This window comes from Tinamus guttatus, unplaced genomic scaffold (assembly GCF_059628265.1).
Source record: "Tinamus guttatus ecotype Peru unplaced genomic scaffold, ASM5962826v1 Tinamus_guttatus_pri_ptg000649l, whole genome shotgun sequence".
NCBI classification, from domain to species: domain Eukaryota; kingdom Metazoa; phylum Chordata; class Aves; order Tinamiformes; family Tinamidae; genus Tinamus; species Tinamus guttatus.
Genome location: NW_028289183.1, coordinates 816,851 through 841,091, shown reverse-complemented (window position 1 = coordinate 841,091; position 24,241 = coordinate 816,851). Strand labels below are relative to the sequence as shown.

General features: G+C 45.8%; 1 protein-coding gene across 9 annotated transcripts in view; it reads right to left on the bottom strand.

Moving 5' to 3' along the window:
• Positions 1–24,241, bottom strand: part of MYOCD (myocardin) — a 213,577-nt gene that overhangs the window by 25,616 nt on the left and 163,720 nt on the right. Inside the window, exon 1 of one of the 9 annotated variants that reach the window (XM_088535822.1) lies at positions 7,886–8,232. The exons of 4 other annotated variants lie outside the window; for them this stretch is intronic. In XM_088535822.1, the coding sequence (XP_088391948.1) occupies positions 7,886–7,940 (55 nt within the window). In that variant the 5' untranslated portion in view covers positions 7,941–8,232. Of the gene's footprint in view, positions 1–7,123; positions 7,339–7,885; positions 8,233–24,241 lie in introns of those variants that run through there. 4 more of the 9 variants (XM_088535826.1, XM_088535825.1, XM_088535820.1 and 1 more) reach the window with 4 other exon arrangements.

Genomic DNA, 24,241 nt, shown 5'->3' with positions numbered 1-24,241 from the left:
TTGAATACCTGAAGAAGTCCCTTCTCTTTGACTTCAGACAGCTCAGTTTGATGACTGGCCTCTTGCGCTGTGGGTATCTACAGAAGATCCAGTTACCTGCACCCCCAGAAGTCTTCCCTCACTAGGGGACCTTATATCCAAATTAGAAAACCCATGCTTTAGCAATGCCTGGTTTTCCTCCTTGACTATGAGGGAGTTTACACCAACCAGCTCATTTTACATATCTCATGCAGGGTGATACAGACCCCAGGTTCTCTGTAGTTTCTTCCCAGTCATCAATCACAGCATCTGAAGAACCACGCATGGCTTTGCACATCCTCTGAGGAGGAGATTTAGCTTCACTGAACGGGTCGGCAAAAGAAACTGGAGATTCTCCAAGAATGCAAGAAGCCCTGTAGCTCACCCAAAAGTGGGGTCAACTCTCCTAGGTTCTGGTCCAATGTCCCCGGCATTATGGCATCTTCCATAAACTGTGGCAGTTTGCACACAGCATCCCATCAGTGAACAAGAGACAGAGGTAGCAAAGACTTCTAGGGTCACATGGAACACCATGCAAAGGACACGGCATTCTGTCCTATTAGCTGCAGGATATCCCAGGTGAGGATGTTGCCTCCCGTCCCTTCACAGCTCCTAGCACACCAAATTCTCTGTGGCATTGCACTCTCAGACTTGTGTACAGCCAGGCCAAGTGATGCGTCTCATCCACGTGAGCGTAGGGGATGCTAGCAGTCAGAGGATCCCATGTTCAAATACTACTTCCTCTGCTCTTTAATGCTACTCCTGCCTATTTCACAGCTCTTCCTGGTAGTCATGTCTTTATTTACCAGCCTCAGGCTGCAGTAGCTGTCAGGTAGGCCCATTTAGTGGAAAAGGTGTTTCCATTTCCCCAGAGGCACAACTTGGAGGGTCATCCGGAACGCCAGCGAGGTGGCTGTAAGATTCAGCCACGGGTTTGATGTGAAGGGTGCTGAGAACAGACAGATTCCACTGCCAGACCTCTCTGCTACCCAGAGCCAGAAGCTGCACTCAGCGACCTGGATGTTCCAGCTCCTGCTGCTTTATAGCAAACTGTGCCCAATCCAGACAGGCCTGCCCGCCTGCAGCTGGCCCATGCTCCATCTCCTGCACTAAGGACTGCTGGAAAACCCACCACACAAGGGGCCTCTTCCAGGTTTTATTCAACCATAATTTTATGTGGTAAGAAAATGTCTCCAAATTGTTTTTTATACTCACAAAGTCTCTGAACCACCACTGACAGAACGTTTTTGCAGGTAAGGGCTGGCTCTTCTACAGTTGAGTGGCTTTGGCCTGACTGCTCCGTGCAGTTCATGCGACTTCCCGATATGTCATTTGTCACTGGCATTGCTGAATTTACGAACTTCCTGCCCCATTCTGAAGCAACAGGACATTTTGCTGGAGCAAGGAAAAAAGGTCCATCTAGCCTTGTCTGATGGAGAATGCTAGGAGATGCACATGCAGGTGCTAGCCATTCCCAGCAGTTACCAAAACTTGATGGAACAGTGATTCCAGTTGCTGGTCATTCAGCCAGATCTGCAGCAAGATGTGCCCCTCACCTCTCAACTACCAACTCTATGGACTCCAAATCCTGTCATAAACCATTTGAAGAAGCACAGCCATGGACAGTATCAGAGAAGCTAATAACAGTGGTCATCCCTGCAGGAAATAAAGCGATCACTACTGTCAGCAGCCTTCAAGCCAATTCTGTAGCTCACAGCTTGGCAGACACTGTTCAGAGCTTCCATCTTTTGCTCACAACCAGCAGTCCTGAAATGCAGGGGTAGAAGAGCCCTTGGCCCTATCCAAACGACTACCATTTAGCTGCTTTATGAGGGCTTGAAATCTGTTGAAGCTATATCTGACCCCAGCTCCATTCCTGTCCTCTCTCCCACATTACGCATCTGGGGGCCTGAGTGCTGAACCCTGTCTATGACTCACTTAAAGAATGAATATTCTTAATTTTCCAGGAAACTTCTTTACAAAAACTTCAGAGGAACATTTATGTTACAAAGAGCAACGATGGGGAGACAATCTTGTTCCCACAGCCCACAGTGTCCCTGCTGCTGTCTACACCAACTTGCTGGCCAGAATCACAGAACCAGAGAATGGCTGAGGTTGGAAGTGACCTCTAGACACCATCTAGCCCAACCCCTCTGCCAGAAACAGCCCAGCTCAAGGAGCAGTTACACAAATGGGCCACCCTTGTGTAGAGCTGTTCTGGCCCTGCAGTCCACAGCTGAGAAACAGCCGTATTCTCAGAGACTCTACTCAGGCCTATACTTCTGAGAAATCACTTCCTAGGTGATGCAAGGCATGTCATAGTTGTTCCAGTTGATCCCGCTTATGATCTTTCTCTGTTAGAGGTATCCCTCTCTTCTGTGCTAGCCTCAAACCCCTTTTAGCAACACAGCCTCTAGAAACAAACCCTGCAGAGGGACTCTCTGCTATTAAGAGAAGTCAATGATTTGACCAACAACTGAAGCTGACACTACGAATGAAAAAAGCAGCATCAGGTCACAGTATTTTCCGCCTACCACCGCAAGAGCTCATTCTCTCCCCTCCTTTGCCCCAGGACTGGAATATTAAGAGTATAAGTGCAACTAAGTAGTAAACAAGTAAGTTGGGAATGGGATGATGGGGAGGAGGGATTCCCGTTTTCAGCAGCCAGATCAGCTTTACTGCATGTCAGACAACAGCTGAGCAAACATTAAGCACATGTTTGCCTTTTGTCACCGGGCATTTCAGAGCACTGTGGTGACTTGCCTTGTTTGAACATTGCCTGGCAGAAAATAACCCCATTTTGAATACAGGCCCCCTTGAAAGACAGCAGTGCCTCCTGCTTTGAGACTCTTTACAGCTGGTGTCTCAGGCCTGCAGGACAGAAGCTTCCCAGAGCAGGATGCATTGGAGACCCCCTGGCTGCTGCAAGGTCCAGCCAAGGCAGGAGCAGGACTAACCTAACTCCAGGGTGCAGTGATGTTGCTTATGGCCTTCTCAGGCCTGTTGCTGTTTCTCACAATTGCCTCAGAAGCAGGACTTTCAGCAGGACTGATCAGCCTGCGCTCCCTCCTGACCAAGCAACAGACTGGCATCAAGCTCCCTGACAAGTGGGCATGAGAACCCCTGTGCTAGGTAACTGGCCTGCCAGTATCTTCGGTGTCACAACCATCACAAGTAGCCTGCTTTTCTGGAGCTAGAAGCACCTTGACCATGTTCTTTCCTGATCCCCTCCAGCTACAGGCCTATCTGCTCTGCCAATAGTCAGGCATCGCCAAGGGATTTCTCTCAGCATGACATCTCCAGGCCCAAACGGATCATCACACAACATTTGGTCTGTGTGGGGCCCATGCAAGCAGAGATGACACTCAGCCAGTCACAGCCCTGGTGCAAATGTGGGGCAGCAGCCACACAGCCTGGACAGTCACAGAAAGCCGTGGTGAGTCCTCTCCTGGCAGGACGTTGCCTTGGAACATGGGCTGAACCACACCAGCTTAACGCTGCACATGGCACTCGGCGCTCCAGGGGAAGAAGAGTTTTACCTTCTCTCAAGCAGAGGGGCTTCGAGTTGTGCGCTACTCAGGAGGCCAAACATCACAGCTCTGAAAAACCCACCCACGCTGGTGAGAATGGGTCTCTACAGCCATGTCTCTAAACCTCTCAGGTTCACAACGCAGGGAGCCCTTGCCCTGGTTGCTAGCACTGAAACCTGGGTGCAGGGCAAGGTGCCAGACTACTGAATGAGCACAAATCTCCTTTAAAGAGCAATCGGGTGGTGAAACCCCTCTGAAGGCTCTGTCCATTTTAACTTGGTATCCCAAAGTCTCCATATTCCTTAGAATATGCTGTCACCAACCTTGTAGGAGTAATCCCTTCAGCACTGATACGTCAGCAGGCCAAACATCCTTTTCCTTATGCACACTGAGATATGGTTCACTCTGTGCTATAATGCCCACCCACTGACAGAGAAAATACATTTTTTCAGCAAAACACTTTGGTTCTGTTTTTCCAGCATCATGAACCTAATACAAACTGATGTCCATCAAGTCAATGTTTTGGAAAAACTTCATGAAAACCAGGCAACAATGCCATCAATTAAGTACAGGCCATGGCTGGAAATGCACACACTGATTGCAAACTGTATGAATTTGTGATCTGTAAGGAAAAAAAAAAAGGCACACGCATTTTCTTTAGACACCAGGAAAATTAAAAAAAATAAAAGATTCCAGCAATATGCCTGCATGTCCAGTCTAATGCTCCACCAAGACCTGCTCTCTTTGGCTTTTAATGACTTGCTGACTTTTGTCCAAATCACTCTCTCCTTCAAGGGTGGCACCTTTCCACCAGAGGCAGACATAATAAATTTCTCTCCCAACTCAGCCAGCTTCATTCAAGCCCTGCACAGAGGCTTGAATCCTCTCCGCCACAGAGTCAGACAAGTCTTCTCTGCAAATTCACATACATGTGTCCACCATTAGGCCTGGATACTACCATGTGCCAAACCATGCAGAGCCATATTTAGAGTGTTAAATTTTCACTTCTGAACTACCACTGATGCAGTACAGATGTAGGTCTTGTAAACTCTCCATATTGTCTGGGCAGAAAAGGTCAGAGTTAAGGTTAAGTCTGCATTTGCCAGCTTTGTTTCCTCTGTCTGATGACAACGCTTCTCCGCTGCTTGAGCACAATTGGTTTGTATTCAAAGCAGAAGACCATTTCACATAAATAATCATCTCTGGGAAGAGTTAAATATGTTTCTGGAACAGCCCGTAGGTGTCCTATTTGATTTAGTGCAATCCCATTGATAGTTGCAGCACATGGGATAGCATGGCAGGCTTGAAGAACCATCATTCCTGCAAAAATTTGTCAGGATGACCTCAAATCAGTATATTTATCTTTTACAAAATAGTCAAAATAAACACACACACAAATCCTCGAGGAAGGGGAGGGGAAACCTGGAGGCCTGCAACATGTTGGTGTTGGAGTGGCTCCTGGTGCCCTGCGCTGGGGTAGCTGCTGCCTCTACCCACCACGCAGCTGTGCTGGCTCCCTTGCTGCAAACCACTAGAAAGAGTGGGAGAAAATACTGAGGAACTCAAGGACGGATTATTGGGCACTGTGTGAAAAAGTCACCAACTCTACCAGCTCAGTGTTATCTGTGCAAACTTGTTCGTTCTCTTGCTACTGATGCAACCACATGGAAACAAGAGGCTATAAAGCTGACCCTCAAACCACTCTAGGAGAGACACTTACTGGCCATCATCTTCTAATTGTTACCTTCTGGATGTGGTGTGCCACAGAGGTTAAAGGGGTCCTGGGATGGGGAAGCCTCAAATATGAGATTTGTTTCTAGCATCCATTAGCACTGGAATAGCTATTTCCACTGCTAAGTATACATAGACCATGGAGAGGCAGCAGAAGTTTAGTTACTAAGATCTGCCTCAGCTCTAGCAAGATTGACCTGAAACCCTTCAAAAAGGATTCAAGCTCACCGTAAGTCACTGCTTCCTGAACCTGGGGGAGCAAACTCGCAGGCCTGCCCGCATTCCCAAAGCACCAGCACATCACAGTAAAAGTTTCCCCCAGGCTTTGCATTTCATGGCATGATCCCTAAAGGCCTGTCCTTTGCCTGCTCCGTGCAGGCTGCACCATGCTCTGTGTAAACTGCTCCTGTTCAGGAGTGTGTTAGAGCATTTGAGCAATGCAGGAGGAGCGGGAGATGCAGGGCAAGGGTTCCGTGAGCCATTCAGCCCTCTGCCAAGTGCGTGGAGGAGGACAGTAAATCAGAGCTCTGCACTTCCTTCCATCACTGCTGGGGCTCGACAGCTACTGAGGTCTGCGTGTGTACAAGGGAAAACAGTGGAGCATCTGTGCTGTAAAGACCTTTCATGTAAAAGAGATATAACCATTTTGACCATTTATACCAGCTTTTATTCTCCATATTGCTAACATCCAGAACAAACTGAAGGCAGCATTACTTATTTGTATGCTGCTTTCCTCCACTGCCTCAGAGACTAAGATACCAGGATTATGCTGTGACCATGACCCTCATTACCTGCAACGGTTGCAGTCATGGGTAGAGCAAGGGACAGCTACACATTTGGGATTTTGGCAGCTCTGAGTCCAACATAATAAATAGGCAAAGAAATCCTGTCAAATGGCAATCCTGGCTTTCACCAGCCAATAGTGAAGGATCACAGCTGTGGGAATAAGTCATGAACCAAAGAATGCCCCACAATTGACTGCCCTAGAAATGCTGAAAGGCACAAGGATTTATGGATGGTAAAACCCACAAAGTTTACTTTTTGTGAAGAATCATTTGAAAAACATGTTTTGAGATCCCACTGTTAGTTCCATAATAAAGCCAGCTTACAAATAAACCAGAAATGAGTCTTAAAAACAATGCTAGTTCATTTGAAAAAAATGCAGGGACTTTAGAACACAGCCCATCCTCTTCTCTTCAGAAAGGTGGCAGTGTTGCTTTGTAGTTGCTGAAGGAATTATTACAGACTGAGATTTGCTTCAAATGAACAGTAATGTACGATAATATACCAACAAAATCTAAGGAATGACTTAATCTAATGAAATGTAAGATCAGAGCGATATGGAAACCACACCAAAGCCCTGGACCCAAGTTCTGTATAATTCAGCCAGACTAGGACCACTCGTGTTTGCACACACACTCTTGGGCTTTCAACCAACTGCCAATTTTGTATTTGTTGAGAAAACAAAGTTTAAGTTGACCACCCAGCTATCTAAGAGATCCTGATAACACCACTCATGTCTACCATCAGTATCGTAAATCTCCAATCTCATTATCTACAATGCACAAGGAGGCAAAAACACACACGGCGTGGGTGACATGCCAGGAGGGATGCGTGTTCCAGCGTGACTACCCGTCAGGTTCTGCAGAGTCCCCCATGACACATGCAGCTGGTTTTCCTGAGCATCTGGACAGACAATATTCACAGGGAGAACCTCACCCCTGGGGAGGTCAGCCAACGCCCCTCAAGAACATTTTTTGTCAATATTGTTAATATTACAGAATGCTATATTAATTAAAACAATTAAAAGTAAAAATACCCACTCACAAACACAGCATACTTACTATAAATACAGCCTGTGAATAAAGGCATGAATATCCAGCAGAGGGTCTGGTTTAGAAGCGACCGTCCCATAGTTCACCTTCACTCACCTTCACTCACGCTGAACGTCCTCTGAGAAGCCCCTTACCGGAGCTTTCCCTTAACTTACGAGACTGAGACATGTTTTACTTGCAAACCCTCCGAGACTGGCAATCAATTGTGTGCCTCTGGTTTTATTTCTCTGATGATGTCACTTTAAATACTTTTCATGTTCCATTTGTTATTTTTACTTCTAAAAATGACGCATTTCTTCAAATTCATTTTTCTCCAATTAGTCACAACTTAATGGAACAAAGTCAGCTGCCTGTATGTCAGAGGGAATGTCAGGCCTGTCTTCACCGCGATTATCACAGATAGACCCACAAGAGCACCTGGAATATACGGACGGAGTTAGGTACGTTGTTTTTCAAAGATGCCCTTTTGGATTCTTGCCCAAAATCCTTACAATAGGGCCAGGGCAGAAGACCCAGGAATTGCAGTTTTACCAAAATAAACCACAGACATAAACTGAAGACAATAAAAAATCAGAAAAATAGCAACAGAGAGGAAGGAAGATTCATTTCTTTGCTCAAAGAATAGCCTCTACAAGACCGAAGCTGTGACAGCTCTACGACCCCATGAATATTTTACTCGCACGCTGCTTCCAAACATTTAATGCAAAACAGTCTGTGACTAAGGCTTGCCGGAGAGAGAAGTTTTAAGAAAAATCTCAAGGTTTCCCCTACCTGATCTGAACTTGCTCCGAATCAGCAAGGAATGCTCAGACCCCAGGAGTGTCATGGTGACTCGGGGAGCAGTTCCAGACGCCCCTCACTTAAACCATTAACGTGCTCCAAAGAGGAAAGCTGGCCACGGCTAGTGCTCAGGATTCATCCAGCTCTGTGGGAGTCTCGGGGTGCTTTTACAGCTGGCTGGCAAGAAGCAGCAAGTGGCTTTGAAAGATTTGGTCCCATCCAGCACTGACCCTCCACAGAAACCAACTGCTCCCCCTGTGCTGTGTTGAACTAATTAACTTCCAGCTAACAGGAGCCTCCTCCCACGTGGAGTTTACTATCAGCAGCTGGGTGTCCTGGCTGATGTCATAGTCTAGCAGGGAGCAGCGACTATCGGAAAGGGTCTTAGCAAAGACAGAAGTTTGATATCTGATACTAATTACTACCGACCGGTACGCAGCCAATCAGGGCGCTCCCCGTCTCGGCCGACTTTTGGAGCCGCTTGGAAATATCAACAGAGCAAGAGCTTAACTCTTTGCAGCGTGGTACGAGGCAGGTCCGCTGCCTGGCAGACACGTTTTCAGAGACTCTACAGCCCTAAGCCAGCACAAGGGCTGTAGTTAGGGCAGGTGTCTCAGGCTAGGACACAGTCTGGCATGAGTGGTGTAATGCATGCCCGTTACTTCAAGGAGTCAGAGGGTTCAGCAGCTTGGCAAAGAGAGACGTGACTCCAGCGCCTGTGCCCCGGTCTGGCTCATTTGGGGACCGAGAACACAGAGCAGGGTGCAGCTTGGGCTCTGTGGATCCTACATCTGTGCTGGGAAGCTGCAAGTGAGTGTGGGGGTGCCCACATGTTTCTGCTGCACCTTCCTGCAGTGTAGGCATGCTCAAAGCCCCTGCATGGTGCACATCTTTCTCTATGTATGGCTGCATCCATATGATTATCCTCCCAAGATGCTCAAGATGACGGAATGTGTATGACACTATTAGGAGATGCTGAGTGCACTCAGACATGTCTTCTTTTTCTGTTATACAGAGGCACAGAGAATAGTGCCAAATAAACAAGGCAGGGTTAAATCTTGAGTTAGAGTCACTCTTTCCTATGCTCCAGAATACAGTAATCCCGAGGAGGGTGGGCACAGACATCAGCTATGCAGAGCTGCAATGCAGAGTGCTTCCCCACCTACAAAAACCCCTCTCAGAGATGACCAACCTTCTGCAAACACGCTGTGTAAGAAGAGATGCAGATCTTTTGAGAGTCTCCAACCCCATGCCCGTGGCTAGCTCACTTCTGATGAGTGGCAGGTATACTGCCGTGAATCACTGGCACCTTTCCCTAATAACATAGGGACTGTAAGCCAAGCTAAGACAAGGGTGGGCAGCAGCTTCGCTGACCCACAGGTCTCACCTGCAAAGCCTTGATCTTGCTAGATCATAAAAACCTATATGAAAACTTTCTCAGAACTGTTTACTATTTTACACACATGCATATGTGTGTATTATAAGTTTGAGAATAAATATGCATGTATATATACATATGAAAGTATATGTATATATAAAAATAAAAAACAGAGTTTCCCATATTTATATATGTATATGTGTGCATGCATGTGTACATGTATATACATACAAACATACATGTATTCTGGTTTGGTGATAAGAGGCTTCAGGGCTTGCAGACTCCTAGTTCTGTGTTGCTGCAGTGCTTACAAACCCAGTAGCTCCAGAAGCTCTGATTTCAGCAGTGACTTGCTTAGGACACTCAGGTGCTCTGCCCAGGAACCCTGGGACAGCGGGGAGGTGTCTCTGGTCCTTATACAATACATGCAGTGAGGCTGCCCTGAGCTGTCTCAATCCCTGCCTGGATATGTGGTTTCCTGCTTATTCTGCAGCTGGTGAGATGGATGTTTCTTAATGCCTGATAGGAAAGAGATTATTGAAATAAATAAGTCTCCAAACACAAACCTGAATCAGGAAACAGAGCCTCATTGCAGCACCCAGCAAAGCAAAAAGAGTAGGAAGTCTGAAGTGTCTACCACGACACTTGAACTGGTACAACGGTTTCATCTAAAAATTACACCTTCCGTTTAAACTAGAAGCTTCCTAGATGAGAAGTGAGGATAAAGTCTGTGTCAGCACAAATAGTATCTCTCACTTGTCTGGCACTGCTCTCTCTACAACTCTGCTTCCAGGTGGCTTTGGAGCTGCCACTACGACAGCTCTGAGATAAACTCTTGTGTCTTTGTGAGAAGGCCATGACCACTTCAGCAGCAACCAGGCATGGAGCTGACAGTTCTGTAGTCTGCAGTGACTCTGATCTCTTTTTTTCTGTGTTGTAATTGCTATTGCAAGGTCCACCACTGTGGAGATACACAGAGTGGCCAGTTCCCCTCCCTGCTGTGTGCATTGTTTGCATTTATTGTTGTTGAGTCCCATCTGATGTTTCATCCTCCAGGCATTCTGGATGGTGAGAGCCTCTGTAACTCTTTGCAGGCAGTATCTCTTCTGGCTACTTGTGTCACTCTGAATCATCTGCCCTTTTCTGTGATGTTTCTGCTGACCAGCCCCCGGCCAGCACATAGTCCATTGGCACTCCACTAACTCAATCAAGTGTGAAAATAGACCATTTACTCTCATCTTTTGAAAAGATCTTCCCATTCCTACGTATAGGCTTGGAGCCAGAGATCCTATGGAGATCTCTGGTTTCCACCAACCATCATAAGGTTGGTTTAAATGCACAGTCACTGTATTCTTTGAGTCACTCTTTGGGTCATTCTTTGGGTCACCCACTATCAGTGACTACTTCAAAGACTTCTGGTCAATTGGTCGACATACTAGTTTTATGCAAAATACTTTTCCACAATCCATCCATATTTCTACTAAATATATTCGATGCATCTGCAAACTGGTATTCAGACCTATTGGTTTATGGTTTCTTGTGTCTTCACTGAACATTTTTGTAAAAATGTACACCACGTTTACCCCCATGGCTGGTGAGGTTGGTAGGTTTCACACCATACTTAGGAGCGGCGACACTTGAATCCCTAAAGCACTGTCAGGTTCTGAGGCTTTATTTGACAGATTTCTTCTAAAACCCTTTATGGTGGATCCTCAACAGGTCCACTTTCCTGGGAAAGACAGGGACCAGTCCAGTACTGGCCTTGGAGATGTTAACACCTGACCACAATACTCCATGCTTCTTGTCATTTTGCTGTGGCTTGCAGTGCCTGCTCCTCTTCCCCTGGGATATGTGACTGTTGCTTCTCCCTGAAAGATCAGGTGCAGGGAAGGGATCATGAACACAGTAGCTCAGTGAGGCTACTTTATGCTTTGACCCCAGTCTTCTGAGATGGTGAATATTCAAAGTCCCATAATGCTGATTCCAGAATTACCTCTTACAAATCTTTCATCTCCAAAACTGAACAGCTACAAACTATTTTGCAGAACCATCTAAGAATTCAAAACAAGTGAAAGACATTCTCCTTTCTGGGAAATGGCTCAATAGTCTCAGCCTCTAAGCCTTGCTAGCTGTATGATCACCATCCACACTTGACCCTTAGGAGATGACACAGCTGCTCAGAGGAATGATCTCCACAAATGACTTGACAACTGAAATCATGGTCTAAAATTGATGCTCCCCAAGACAGGGGAAGTCAGCCCTTCCACATGTACTCTTGATGTCCTTAGGAAACAGGGGTATATGGAACACAGACACTGAGATCAGACCACAGATACTGAGCCATTTTCCTGCAGGCTATCTATCTGCCTTAGATTGCACAGAAACATTAAATCTCTTCACAAGGTCCTCATGTACTTCCAGCATATGCACTGCCCAGCTCTCTGGTGCTTACTGGATATATCTGTCACCAGGAGCTGTGCTGAACCACAGAGCACTCACTATTCTGCCCTGATAAGGGCAGGCTGCACCATTAGTTACCATCTTCCTGTGGAAGGCAAAACAAGAATTTAAGTATCAAGAGCTGAGACTCGCGTTGCTTTCCATTCTCCTGATTCCAATACTGCTGTAGGCATCTCTTCTGCAAGTGGGGATCTTACTGACTTCAGTAAGTGAAGGGGTGAGCCTTAAATACCAGAATAAATTAGTCATGGTGGGGAATTCCTTTGAACTAAGAAGTCACACCCCAGAGCCATAAGGATATCAGTTCTGTGTTACTCTCCAGATATCAGGAAATGGTCCCTTCTAATCTTCCAGCACACTCTACTGTTTATGGTACTGATTTATTTTAAAGAAGATTGTTTGTTTCTATGTAGATTTGCATCTGTGGGAAAAAGACTCAAATGAACCGATGTTTCTGTGAGATCCCTCTGGGGACTTGCAGGGGTCAGTGTGTGTCACAGTGTCTGTGCCACAGAAGGTTGATCTCCAGCAGGTCTTGGGTATGGAGGCACAGCCTGAGGTCTGCCTCCTTCCATCCCATCTCCTGTTGGTCATGTCCACTTAGTTCATCCTCTCCTGAGTGAATGATCCCAATCCGTCTTGGGCTGCTTCTCCCTAATGCCTAGCAGCTCCATTTTGCGCAGAGCCCTTCTGTGATGGCTTTGCTTCTTGAATCTCCACAGCATGCTCTGGGTAGGCAAATCTGATGGGATGAAGTCATGACCCCACGTGTCAGCTAGTGATAATTTTCTGCAAGCTTTTTTAGTCATGCTGACGAAGGCCCTGTGAGAAGATACAGCTGCACTGCCACAGAACTCTGGTAGGTGTCCCACGCTGGCATAGCAGTGTCTCCTGGAGGATGAGGAAGGTTGGGGAGTGATTTGCCTCTATTAATATGCATTTTAGGAAGAGTGAGTTCTTCCATTCTTAACCAAAATAGTTATGCTGATAGCACTAAAGGCAGGGCAGACATCACAGGTAAATCTGTAGCTAAGGCTCGCAGAAACCTCTGTTCCAGGAGAGGATGGGCTTGGAATATCATTTGAAAATACTGCCACATGGATATCATTACAGTAGAAGAAGCAAGGAACTCATCTTTCCCTGAGGCAGACATTTCAATGGGCCAGAGGAACTGCCGGTTAATGAGTCCCAGTGACAGAGACATTGCTCACTACAGCCACCAGAATTCAGATGAGACTGAATCTCCTGCTTGGAGTCTGCCCCAGCAGGTCAGGAACCTGCAAAGATGTGAGCTTCTCTTTTCCTGGCCAAGACTCAGTCTGAGAATGAATTACACAAGAAAAGGAATCCTCAGGGCTTGCAAGACAAATATTCAGCATATTCCTCTCCTTGCCCTTGGATAGTCAGAGATTTTCTAAGCTGTATGCAGGAATCAGCAACATCTCTAACTGTGAAATGGAAGTGGTCTCTAAGGAATAATTCAGAATGATCCTAGTCAAATGCTTAGCCCAGATCATGCTACTTCTGGGTGTGAGCATGGCTGGTCCATCAGAACTCAGTCTTAACTTTGTGACTGCAGGGAGCCCTGGTAAGGACTATCACAGTGGCATTTGCCTGCGTTGAATTTGTGTTTGCCTGCTAGAAATTTTAGATAGTCTACCACTTCCCTATCTGCTTTCAGAACTGGAGGGTAGGCATTTATGGTGGAAATGTCATAAGCTCTTCCTCGTTCTGACAGCAGACAGGCCTTGCTTCAATTCGAGCTGTGAACTATTTATCGCAATGCTGCAAGCATCCAAGGAAGGTCCCTTAATTTATGGAGGTCCACAAGATGTTATGCAATTGACAACACTAATGCAAAATACTTCTGCACTTTACTAAAGCTACTATTAAGCTGCCTGATGTTTTCATCATAATATTTACTTCTTTGTAAATATGTTAAATTCTCCAATCCCAATTCAAAACAGGGAGATCAGAGAATGAAAATAAGAAGATGACATAGCTGTATAAAGATTATGTAAAATGTTTTCTACTAGCATAAATATTTGATTGTAAAACTCTGCGTGTTGTGTTTACTGATCAGGGATGCACAATGAGTGCGGAGAGCAGCCATGGCCTGCCGCCGTGGCGGAGGCAGATCCAGCATCCCTGCTCCGACCCTTCCCGGGGAGCTCTGAGCTGTGGGAGAAGGCAGATGTGTTGACAGCCTTCCCCCTGTCTCACTGTCATGCTATTCTAGATATTCCTAAGCTCCTGAGGAGGCTGGTCCATAGGTTCATCATCTCCACAAGGCCCAAGACTGGGAAGGATTAGTGGGGACAAAGAAAGAGTTAAAGGCCCAAAGTCTCAGCCTAGTTTGAGACTGTAGAGGTGAATGGGAGGAGTGAAGCTTGCTGATGGGGACTTTGGCTTGAGCACAGCTCTCAGGCTAAACAAGCTGTTCTGGCAGGATTTCAAGGCACTCAGGAGACCTCCTTTGTCCATCCAGAGAGGGAGGAAGGGTTATACATGTCCATTATTCCCCCCAGGAAAAAAAATGGTCCAATTGGTGGGATGGAAGAAGTGTCCTGACTTGTGAGTGTGTGGCAGGACACAGAGGACCTGCCAGCTACCCCTAGGCACAAGGGAAAGCACAAGGGCAGCGTATGGTGACAGCACCACACACTGCTCCCAGGATTACACAGGACATACTTCTGTATCCAGTGCCATCATCACCAGCAACCTGCCCCTGATGTTGTTGTCTCTGGGCATGGACACCATCTCCCTTTGCTGAGCTATGTCCCTCCCTCCGCCTCTACTTTCTATTTACAGAGAGAAGCCCAACAGCATACAGGTGTCTGCAAGGGGATGTACAAACCCCATTAACCCACAAGAGTGTCTCTCTGGTCAGACAGAACTGAAGCCATTTAGCTAAGAGCCCGAAGGAGGATGTCTCTGAGTGGTGCCTTTGTCCTGGGGACACGTGAAGGCCCTAGGGCTTGCCCAGATGCAGCTCCCGGGCACTGGCCGACACAGTGACCTGGCTTCTGTTCCTTCTGCAGTGGGACTCTGGGCAAGTCACGTCTCCTTTCAGCTTCCTTATCTCTAAATGGCAGATAATGAGGCCTTCTTAAAGCTCTTGGAAATCTCCCACCAAGCAGGGCCTGATAAGGGCTGTATTGTTGTAAGTCCTGCAGCAGCTCCAAAGCTTGAGGTTTCACTGAAAAGCAGCTTATCCAGTCCTACCCCTGCTCTGATGAGGCGGGAGAGTGGGAATGAATTGAATGTTTCCATCCATATCCCTCCTGCCCACTAAACTATCCTGCCCCAGCCACTTGTTTTGTGGTTCAGCCCTAAATAGGGAATGTGTTTTTAGGGAGGAGGTGTGTGACAAGCACTAATAAGTGATATGAAGTGAAGCTGGGACTGGGTTAGTGGCGAGCAGAGCTAAAGCCCCAGATATACATTGGATCGGTTGGGAGCATTATGTATTTCTGGAATGCCTTCTGGTCTTTATTAAAATGAAACCACAGTCAGCCCAAGAGAGCTCATCGCCCAGGCACAGTGCCAAGTATAAGTTACTTCTACAAATATTTATTTAACCATATCAATGACAAACTCTTTTGTATAAATGTTTTTATTTAATCATAATTTACCAATTATTTTAAATCAATTGTTTGCCTGCTTTCTAAACACTAATCAAGAGGCTTGCATTAGCATTACTCAGGCGGATTAGATGCATTATTTCACTGAAGATTGTGCCATTGCTTGCCTGCCTTGTTGGCACAGAAAGGGGTGCAGATGGATCCAAAATTTCCCCCAGATTGTCAGTTTTGCACCTTGGAGAAACATGACTGTAGCACTGTCAGTTGCCCCCACTCAGGTGATCTCTGGGTACACAAGGACATTGATCCCACATGAGCTTCTTAGGAAATGCCTTTTCCTAGGCCTGATTCCTTCATACATCTCCTTAGACCAACAGCTTGTTTTTCCGAGCTGCCTGGCCTATCACAGACTCTTGAAGCCCCCTGTGCTGCCACTGCACCTGAGCCTTGACCTTTCACTGTCTTAGGAGAGGTTTCTCACTGTCCCCTCAGCTGTGAGTATCTAACGGGAATGCACAACCACAGATATGGAGGTTCTGGGCAGAAATGAGCCCATGGATGACAATGTTTTCCTTCAGGTTCTGGATCTAGCACCCAGCCGTGGAACCCTCTGAGTTCCCTTGCTACCTCAAGAGCATCCCAAATGGCCTCCATCTCCCTGGCTTCATTTATCCCATCTCCCTCATACACGAACCTTTCACAGCCTAATTCTCTCACTTTCACTACCTAACTAGTAAAATGCTTAAGAACAGAGAAGGTGCTACTTCAGCAGGGCTTTAGTTCCTTTAAATGCCTGTGCAACACAGTGAGGTCTGCGCCTAGCAGGACCATGGGGAGCTGGCCCTGCCAGTCTCCTTTGGAGAACATCTGTACACAGCATCTCTACACACCGTGAAACCACCCCCGGGCCTCCCTCTCAGACACTGCACCATTCGGGAGCAGCTAGTCCTGGACTGCAGAAAAAGACAGAGGCAAAAGCAGAAATCTGCTCATTACAGTCTGCCTGTGCTGTTTATTTATAAGATTTCAGGCTGCTACTGTCCTGCACCTTGGCTCACTCTCCGTAGAGTCTGCTATAACCAGTGGGTCTATAGGGAGCCCTTCCATGCACATATCTGTTTATCATCTGCTGTGCTGTTTATGGCACGTGAGCTGTGAGTTCCCTGAGGATACCAGGAGTCCCTGGAGCCCTTCATATGGCAGCTGCCTCTCTGCTGTAAAAATCACCTCCCATTGGCCTTTCACCTTGGACAGCAGAAAAGTTTTTCTTCATCACATGAAACAGGTACCGTTTAATCTGAAATAGAAGCTCTGCTTCCATAAAGCTGGGAGAACTAGTGGTTAATCCCACTTACAGCAGCCTCCCAAAGTCTTCTGCTTCAACCAATTTAGGCTGCTCAAGGAGGAGAAAAAACAGAATCTTTAAAGTTCTCCCAGATGCGGAGGGATGTGGAGGTGCCAAGGTTTGCAAAGCACGGAGATTTGGAGATGAATAACCCGAGCAAAGACTTTGTTATAACCCTGTTTTGCTGCAGAACCAGGAGGGGTGCAAACTTCCAGAAAACGTCTTCCAAGAGAGCAAAACCCAATTAACAAAAAGTCTGTAGGACTCCTAGCACTCCTACAGTAGATAGCTGTAGAAGTTATTTACTAGTATTTATCTACTTATTGCTCTTTTTTATCTATTTTCTACCATTTTCAAGATTGCGAGAATAGAAAGCATTGATAGGTGCATTCTTTGAGGTATTTAGCTATGTGCTTGTCTCCTCTGAATAATAAATATGCTCACTGCTAGAGACAGAAGAATACTTTAAACTTTAAAAGCTTTAAGAGCTTTAGCTGAAGTTGCTTGTGAACACACCTCTATGATAAGAAATCATTAAAATTATGACAATAATGAGCTTCCTCTTGACTTGTAAGCAAAAAGGAAAGTTATTTGGACAGGGCTCTGAAATTGTGCATTTATGCAGACCTCATGCTATCATGTTGATGGACAAGAGCCTCTTGGAAATAACAACATTTTAAACATTACTCTAAAAAGTCTTTCCCTGATCATTCCGAGGAAAAATGAATCAGAAGGAAGTCTTTTCTGAGGGCTCTTGGCATCTCCATATTCAGTCTTTAAAACCTCCTGCCTCATTTCAAGTATCAAATCTGCTCTTCTGTGAGATACAAATTCATCCTTCACAGTTTGGCTATCTAAAAATTAGGCCCTGAATTAAGCTTTTAGGTCTCCTGTGCAGGCAAGGGACAGAAGCAGGTGGTGGCAAAGGGCCATCTGTTCTACTTATCTTGCACCCCGAGCTCAGACTGGGACAAACTGGCCTTGGAGGAAGCACTTTATTTCGAGAGGCCAGAAAAGGAGCCCTAGATGACAGCTGGGACTAGATACTAACTTTCAGATAACTGAAATGAGATTAATCCCACGAGAAGTGAGAGAGACCCAAGAGGAAGGTTGATTGCCAGGGAGCATGGAAAGACAAGTATAACGGGAATAGACTTGTGGGGGCAGAAGAAATCCTGCTAAGGTGAAGGGCTGTGCAGTGATTTATATAAGAGAAAAGTAGATTTGTGTGCATGCAAAATGGGACAGGAAAAAATAGTGGTACAAAAGAGGCGTGATATGGTTATAACAACCTGTATAAAGTGTTAACTTCTAATGGCAGTGCCTCTTGGTTTGCCTGGCACAGAGAAGACAAAATTAGTGGTATTGGTGGCATGTGGCAATGGGATGGCTTAAATGAATGAGCATGGGGCATGGTAAGCTGTATACAGACTGATGTAGCTTCCCCAAAATGGATAATTCTGTCTTGAACGTCTCTCATCCTATGCAGTACTGTGCAGCCACCACATCTCTGCCAGGCTGCCCCATGCTCATACATCAAGGGGCAGGTGAGGTTCTGCTTGGAGCATGTATCGACTTTAGGCACTCCATAACTCATACGGAGCATCTTGTATGAGGAACATGTTGTCAGGCTGTCTAATGAACCTAGGTCTCCTTGGCAAATGCATTGAAATGTAACCCCTTTGCATGGGTTAATCCTAATAACGCACGCTGGCTCTGTTCACACTGAAAATGTGACAAGCCTTCATACATCACTACAGCCAGAGAACTCTTACAGGGAAATGTCACAGTTAAGACTTAAGAGGCACTAGTATTCTGACTTAGTCTGTTTTAAGAATAGATCTAATATTCCTCAGCTTCAGACCTTTAAACCCAAACTAGTCATCCAGGCACATCTGGAAATATTAAATATACTGAGGACCAAGGAAGAGTTCCTGGATTCTGTGTTCATTTTAGGCTGAGTATTTACGTAAGTTACTTTTAAAATCCTTTTTAAGTATTTATAGTTTATTTATAGTTTTGTTTGTACGCTTGAGACCTAGACATGTCCCATTATGCTTCAGTAAATCTGAAATATTCTTGTTAACAGGGGGAAATGTAGTCTGCTGTTAGTGAAAAAAGGGTAGTAAGTATATTGAGTTACTTCCTCCTGAAAGATCTAACACTGCCAATAACAATCACTCCCATGCAAATCAATACAAATCTATAGTGTTTTTAAAGTGCCTGCTATCACCAGAATTACTTATGTTGGTGTTGGCCTCATCTGAAGAATACACAAGGAACTATGCCCCAAACGTCCAGCAAAATTTTCTTTTTCACAGTTGAATCTGTGAACAAAAAACTCGCAAATGGAAGTCCTCAAGTACTGGGTGATGAGTTTTTCTAGAGATAACATTTGCTTCTGAGAAAATGCACATCAGAAAGTCGCCTCTAGAGTACACTGCAGCAAACAGGAGACAGGAGTGTGTTCTGAGCAGTGTGAACTGCTCAGATCATTCGTGCAGTTCTGACTCTGAGTTTCAAGCCTTGTGCCCTGGAACAAGGAAACTGTCAGTGAGCTGGAGACCATCCACCCTAATTCTGATATCTGCTGCCCGTTTGCTCCTAGATAATCTACAAGAAGCAGTGACAGAGATGTAGCTGTGGAGCGAGCATGTTAAAAACTGCAAATTGAAATACAAAAAAAAAAAAAAAAAAAGAAAAAAAAAGAAGAAACTCTTTTTGTCAAGTAAGGAAAGGGTTTTAGTATTTCTCTAAGGAAGAGGATTCTGAAAGCAATTTGGTGACTTTTCCTTGTGAGCACAGGTAATTTCATTAGACTGCTGAGCGGTGATTTAAATACCTCCTTCCTAGTCCCTTTTAATGAAACTCTGAATCTGCCCAGTTTCCTCAGACAAAAGCTATTGAGGGAGCTTCACAGAATCCTTGGATTAGTGTAAAGATGAGATTTTCTTCCCTGAAAGTGGCGGCAGGGGTGCATTCATACCCAAGGAGGGACAACAAGGACAGCCCTAAAACATGTTTCCTGGACACTGTCATGCAAAGGACAGCAGCATGGGGCCTCTGCCAGGGGAGGAACACCAAAGGAGTGACTGGCAATGCTCCTGGCTCAGAAGGGTGAGTCTGGGAGCTGCAATACCTGCCCTTGTTGAAAATGAAAAATAGCCAGCCTCTGCTCCCTTAATATGCTTTAAATATTCTGAAAATGAAAAGATGCAGGTTAGTTTGATTTCGTTTACTCTGAGACTTTATTTTAATGTAGGTTTGATAACTAAATGAAAAACAAATGTGCTGTATTAAAGGGAGGCGACCCAGCCCAGCAGAGGGAACAGGACCGGTGCAGGAACATTTTTCTAAAGATCCCTTTTGGAATGTTATTTTGAACTCTTTGAAACGGCAAAGGTTTTTAGACATTGTATGTTTTGTTAAGTGTCCCTTGGGAAAATTGAGTTTAAAATTAGTCAAACTCACTTTTTTAAACCCTTCCCTAAAATAGTGGATATAAAATTTGGTGGGAATTCTGTTGAGAGCTTAAATTGGCTGAAACAGACGACCTAATGGAAATGACATTTGGGGAAAAAATGTAAAAAACCTGGTTTTCTTTCTGGCTTCCAGTGACATAATCAGGACACGTTAGGACTGCCTGCTCCTCAGAGTGCCGCCCTGACCCTCGGTCTCCGGTCACAAGTTTCCCTAGTGCAGGAGAAAGAGAAGCAGCTGCAAAGAGAGCTAAAAGAGAAAAATCACTGCTCTGGTAAGGCACTGCTGTTTGTCGTAGGTGGCTTGTTCTGTAGGTTGTTGTTAGTCACTCCTGGAGTGTAGAACCTGGCAAGGAGGTGGCAAATTCGCAGATCTCTGCTCTACATTGTGTGGTAGAGGTGCTGCTCTGCAGAGGGCATGTCTGGTGGATTTTAGGGCTTAGGAAAGAGGGGGCAAACAGTAGTTTTGGCCTGAATGGAGATGACATCCAGAGCGATGTTGCATTGGAGGTGCCCACCCAGGGTGGACATTGTGGAGTGAGTATGGAAGGACAAGCTGCAAGTGACTGATGTTCCAGGTGATCTCATCATCCTGGATGACCGACATCTTTATAACAGCTTGACCATGGTCCCAAAGGACCTGCTTGAGACAAGACAGTCACCCTGTCCTTACCTAGGTCCAGATGGAGAGACATCTCCTCATCACTGTGGACATTAGACATGCTGAATTTTATCAACGATTCAGATGTCTACCCTGGAGGCTGCGTGGGAGGGCCTGGTGGATGCTGGCGATGCAGAGCCAGCCCTGCTGTGCTCCGTGGGATGTGAGGAAGGCCCCGGTTGTGCTGGAAGGGAACATCACAGGGTATCGCTCCGTGCACTCCTCCCTGCGCAGCGGGGAGCTGTGAGGCTTCAAAATGCCCGGCCTTCCACGACGCAGAAATGTGTCCTGGACCTTCCCACCCCAGTAGCTTATTCATTCAAGACATTTTGTCACTTGCTAAGATAACGCTGCCTTCACACACCTCAGGTTCCTCTCAGAGTAGCTGGGAGATAAGGACCAAGGGACACTGGTTTATGCTTGCCATGAACCTCGGAGGAAACCTCTCTGGAAACCTACCTCTGCTATCAATTTGACAGGTGTCAGCCGCGCTTTTAGCAGCCAGCCACAGACAGAGATTAGCCAAATGTGTCTCTGGCCCAGACTGCTCAGGCTTTCTAGGCATTATTTTAAAGCACGGAATGGGAAAGGGTTTTGAATGGAGATAGAGGGCTTTACTCAGAAATTGTCTGACCTAAGGACCTCGCTATCACCAGGCCCAGCAGCCATTGCAGACGTGGTCCTTTCAGAGACAGTCCTCGCTGATAACGGGAAGCAGGGACTCCTCTCTTCTCCCATCACAGGCACCAATCTATTGCCTAGGGTGCAGGAGATGAGAAGGTCCCTGGCATTCTGCTTTCTGATCCCCAAGCCATGCTTGAGACAGAAGCACATTACAGTGGCTTGGGCAAAGCCACAACCTGTTTGAGAAGAAAAAAATGTGGGTGAACTACTTAGCATTGTCCTGAAAGGGCTCCTGGCTTGGGAGATATGCGTATGTGTGGAAGTTATGTTACTAAAAAGAAGAAGAACACTTCCAAGCTAATCCTATCCTGAAATGCTGACTGCCGAGCAAAGAACCTATGAGCAAAGGAGTTCAAAGAACGTAGGGTATGGTTGGTTAGAAGACAGAGAGATGGTTGGCAACCAAGCTCAGGGAACCCGCTTTTGTGACCCGCTAACTCAGGGAAGTCCCTTTCCAGCAAGTCAACTTTTGGCCCATTTCTCCTGTCACCTAGGGTTTACTTAGATGCTAAATTCCACTGGATGGGGGTGTCCCTATCATGGATCTGCATAGTTCACATCCAGATACTTAATATTCTTGTCAGCTCATTGTAAATATTTTTAATGTTTTTTCTCTTTTTTCTTTTTCTTTCTTTCTTTAATTTTTTCTTTTTTTTTTCCTGGAATTTGCGCGCTGTGGCCGAGCCACTCAGGCTGGAGAATCATGCAACTTTCCACAGACTTTTTTCTTACCAGCCATGGCCAATTTATAAGTCACGGTGCACAGTGAGGCACAAGAGAGGCGTGTATTTTGGGCAGGATGTATGTACCCATGGTATGCAACAATAGCAGAGTCCGTTCTGGTAACTCTGAAAATTGGCATTCCTTATGGTACCCACATTTTCATGCCAAGCTAAACTTTCTTGTCCTTTTCAGAGATATTTATAGATGGGAATCTTGACAAGAATGAGTTTCTGTTATGGAAGGAATAGTTTTACTTATTACTAACTCTGACCTGAGAATGTGTACATTCAAAGGTGCAAGTGATAAAAAATAAGTCACCTAAAGAATGTGATAAGTGAATCTCTTGGGGGAAGAATCAGGAAGAAAAGAAACAATCCTTAAACTGGATGCTAAAAAGCTTCACACAAGCAAACATGCTCCTCCTGCTCTGGATGGTGCACAGAGCCAAGGAAAAGCGGCAGGCGCTGCCAATGGAACTGGCAGAGTCTCATCATTGTGTTGCGTTGGTTTGTGCTGTAAGCAAACAAAGCCATTTTCACAAGTGAAACCTTACTTTTACTGTGCAGACTGTTCATACCTCATTAGAGCAGAATGTGCTTAATTATAGTGTTTTCTAGAAAGGAATTGTCTTTTTTTTTCCAGAAGAAATCTATTGGCCAAGAGAATTATATACAATTGCCATCAATTAGTCTCATTAATGTCTCCCAACATCTCTAAAAGGCAAACCTATCTGAGGTATGGGAGGATAGGTTGGGAGGATAGGTTGGTGGAGGAGAGAAGCCGTTCTAACCTGGAAGAGTTGTGCCTCTCAACAAGTTTCTTTGAGTGTCTTCACCATTACTACAGTATCCACCATGTCACCATATCTGTGATGCTCTGGATCCCCCATAAGGATCTCTGCTGTCTGCACATGCATCTCTGCTCTCCAGCCTTAGGTGTCATTCCCCTGGCTCTCCCAGGAGGGCACTCTGCCCTCCCTCTATATGAATCCAGCCATCCAGGACATGGCAAACAAGTGCTCTTCTTTCCTGCTGCCAGCCACAGGCTTTTTAAGGGAACATAACAGGCTATGTTGTGCCCACACATAATACACTGCAGATGAATCTTGCCCATCTTGGCCAAGAGTGTAAAATAAATGAGGTTCCAGCAGATATGCAGGAAGCAGAAAGGGACTAACTTCATTCCCAGACCATGGTGTTGTGATTAGAGAAAAAGGAGTCTTTATGAAAGAGGATAAAGCAGGAGTATGCATTAAAGCTTGGATGAGGATGGACACACTTACCCAGAACTCTCTACTTCATGTCCTTCCCGCTGTCTTTTGCCCTGGGAATGGGGTTGGACATCTCAGACAACAGGCACAGCAAAGACGTAGCTGACGCGGCCCTCCAGACAAAACCAGCCCTGGAAGCGGGAGGCCAAGTTGCCAGCTTCCCAAGCACGCTAAGACACAGTGGCAGCTGTGGAATGCATTTCTTATTATAAGCCTGAATCATGGCTTTAATTTGTCTGTATTTTTGAAACTATTTCTAATATCGCAAATATATGCTTTTCCCTGATACCCACAACTGCTATCTGCTCTCAATGCCATCACAGAGAGATGGGCACCATGGAGGGTCTGGACTGTCTTTAAGGGTCATGAGCACTGGAGAGAGCAGACCATGGAAATATCTCTCATGCCTAATCCCCAGAAGAGTTAGTCGCAACCAGGCAGATTTAATCAGGGGAACAACCTACACTTGCAACTGGAAACACTGGGGCAAAGGACAGGTCCTTCAAAAATAGTTGGGCTCAGGGTTGTGGGCTCTGAGCCTCATCCTGCCTTGAGCCTCACCCTACCTTGAGCCTTATCCTGCCTTCTCTCTGTAAGTTTTATTAACTCCAGCATTATGTTAGCAGAATATAAACCTCTACTCCCAGCACATAATACAAGAGATTCAGGAATTAACCCATCTACCAGCCCAGAACCAGTCTTATCACTGGGAGTTTAGCACTAAATGTTTTCCTTGGGATGTTGGTTTGGGTGCAGCTAATAA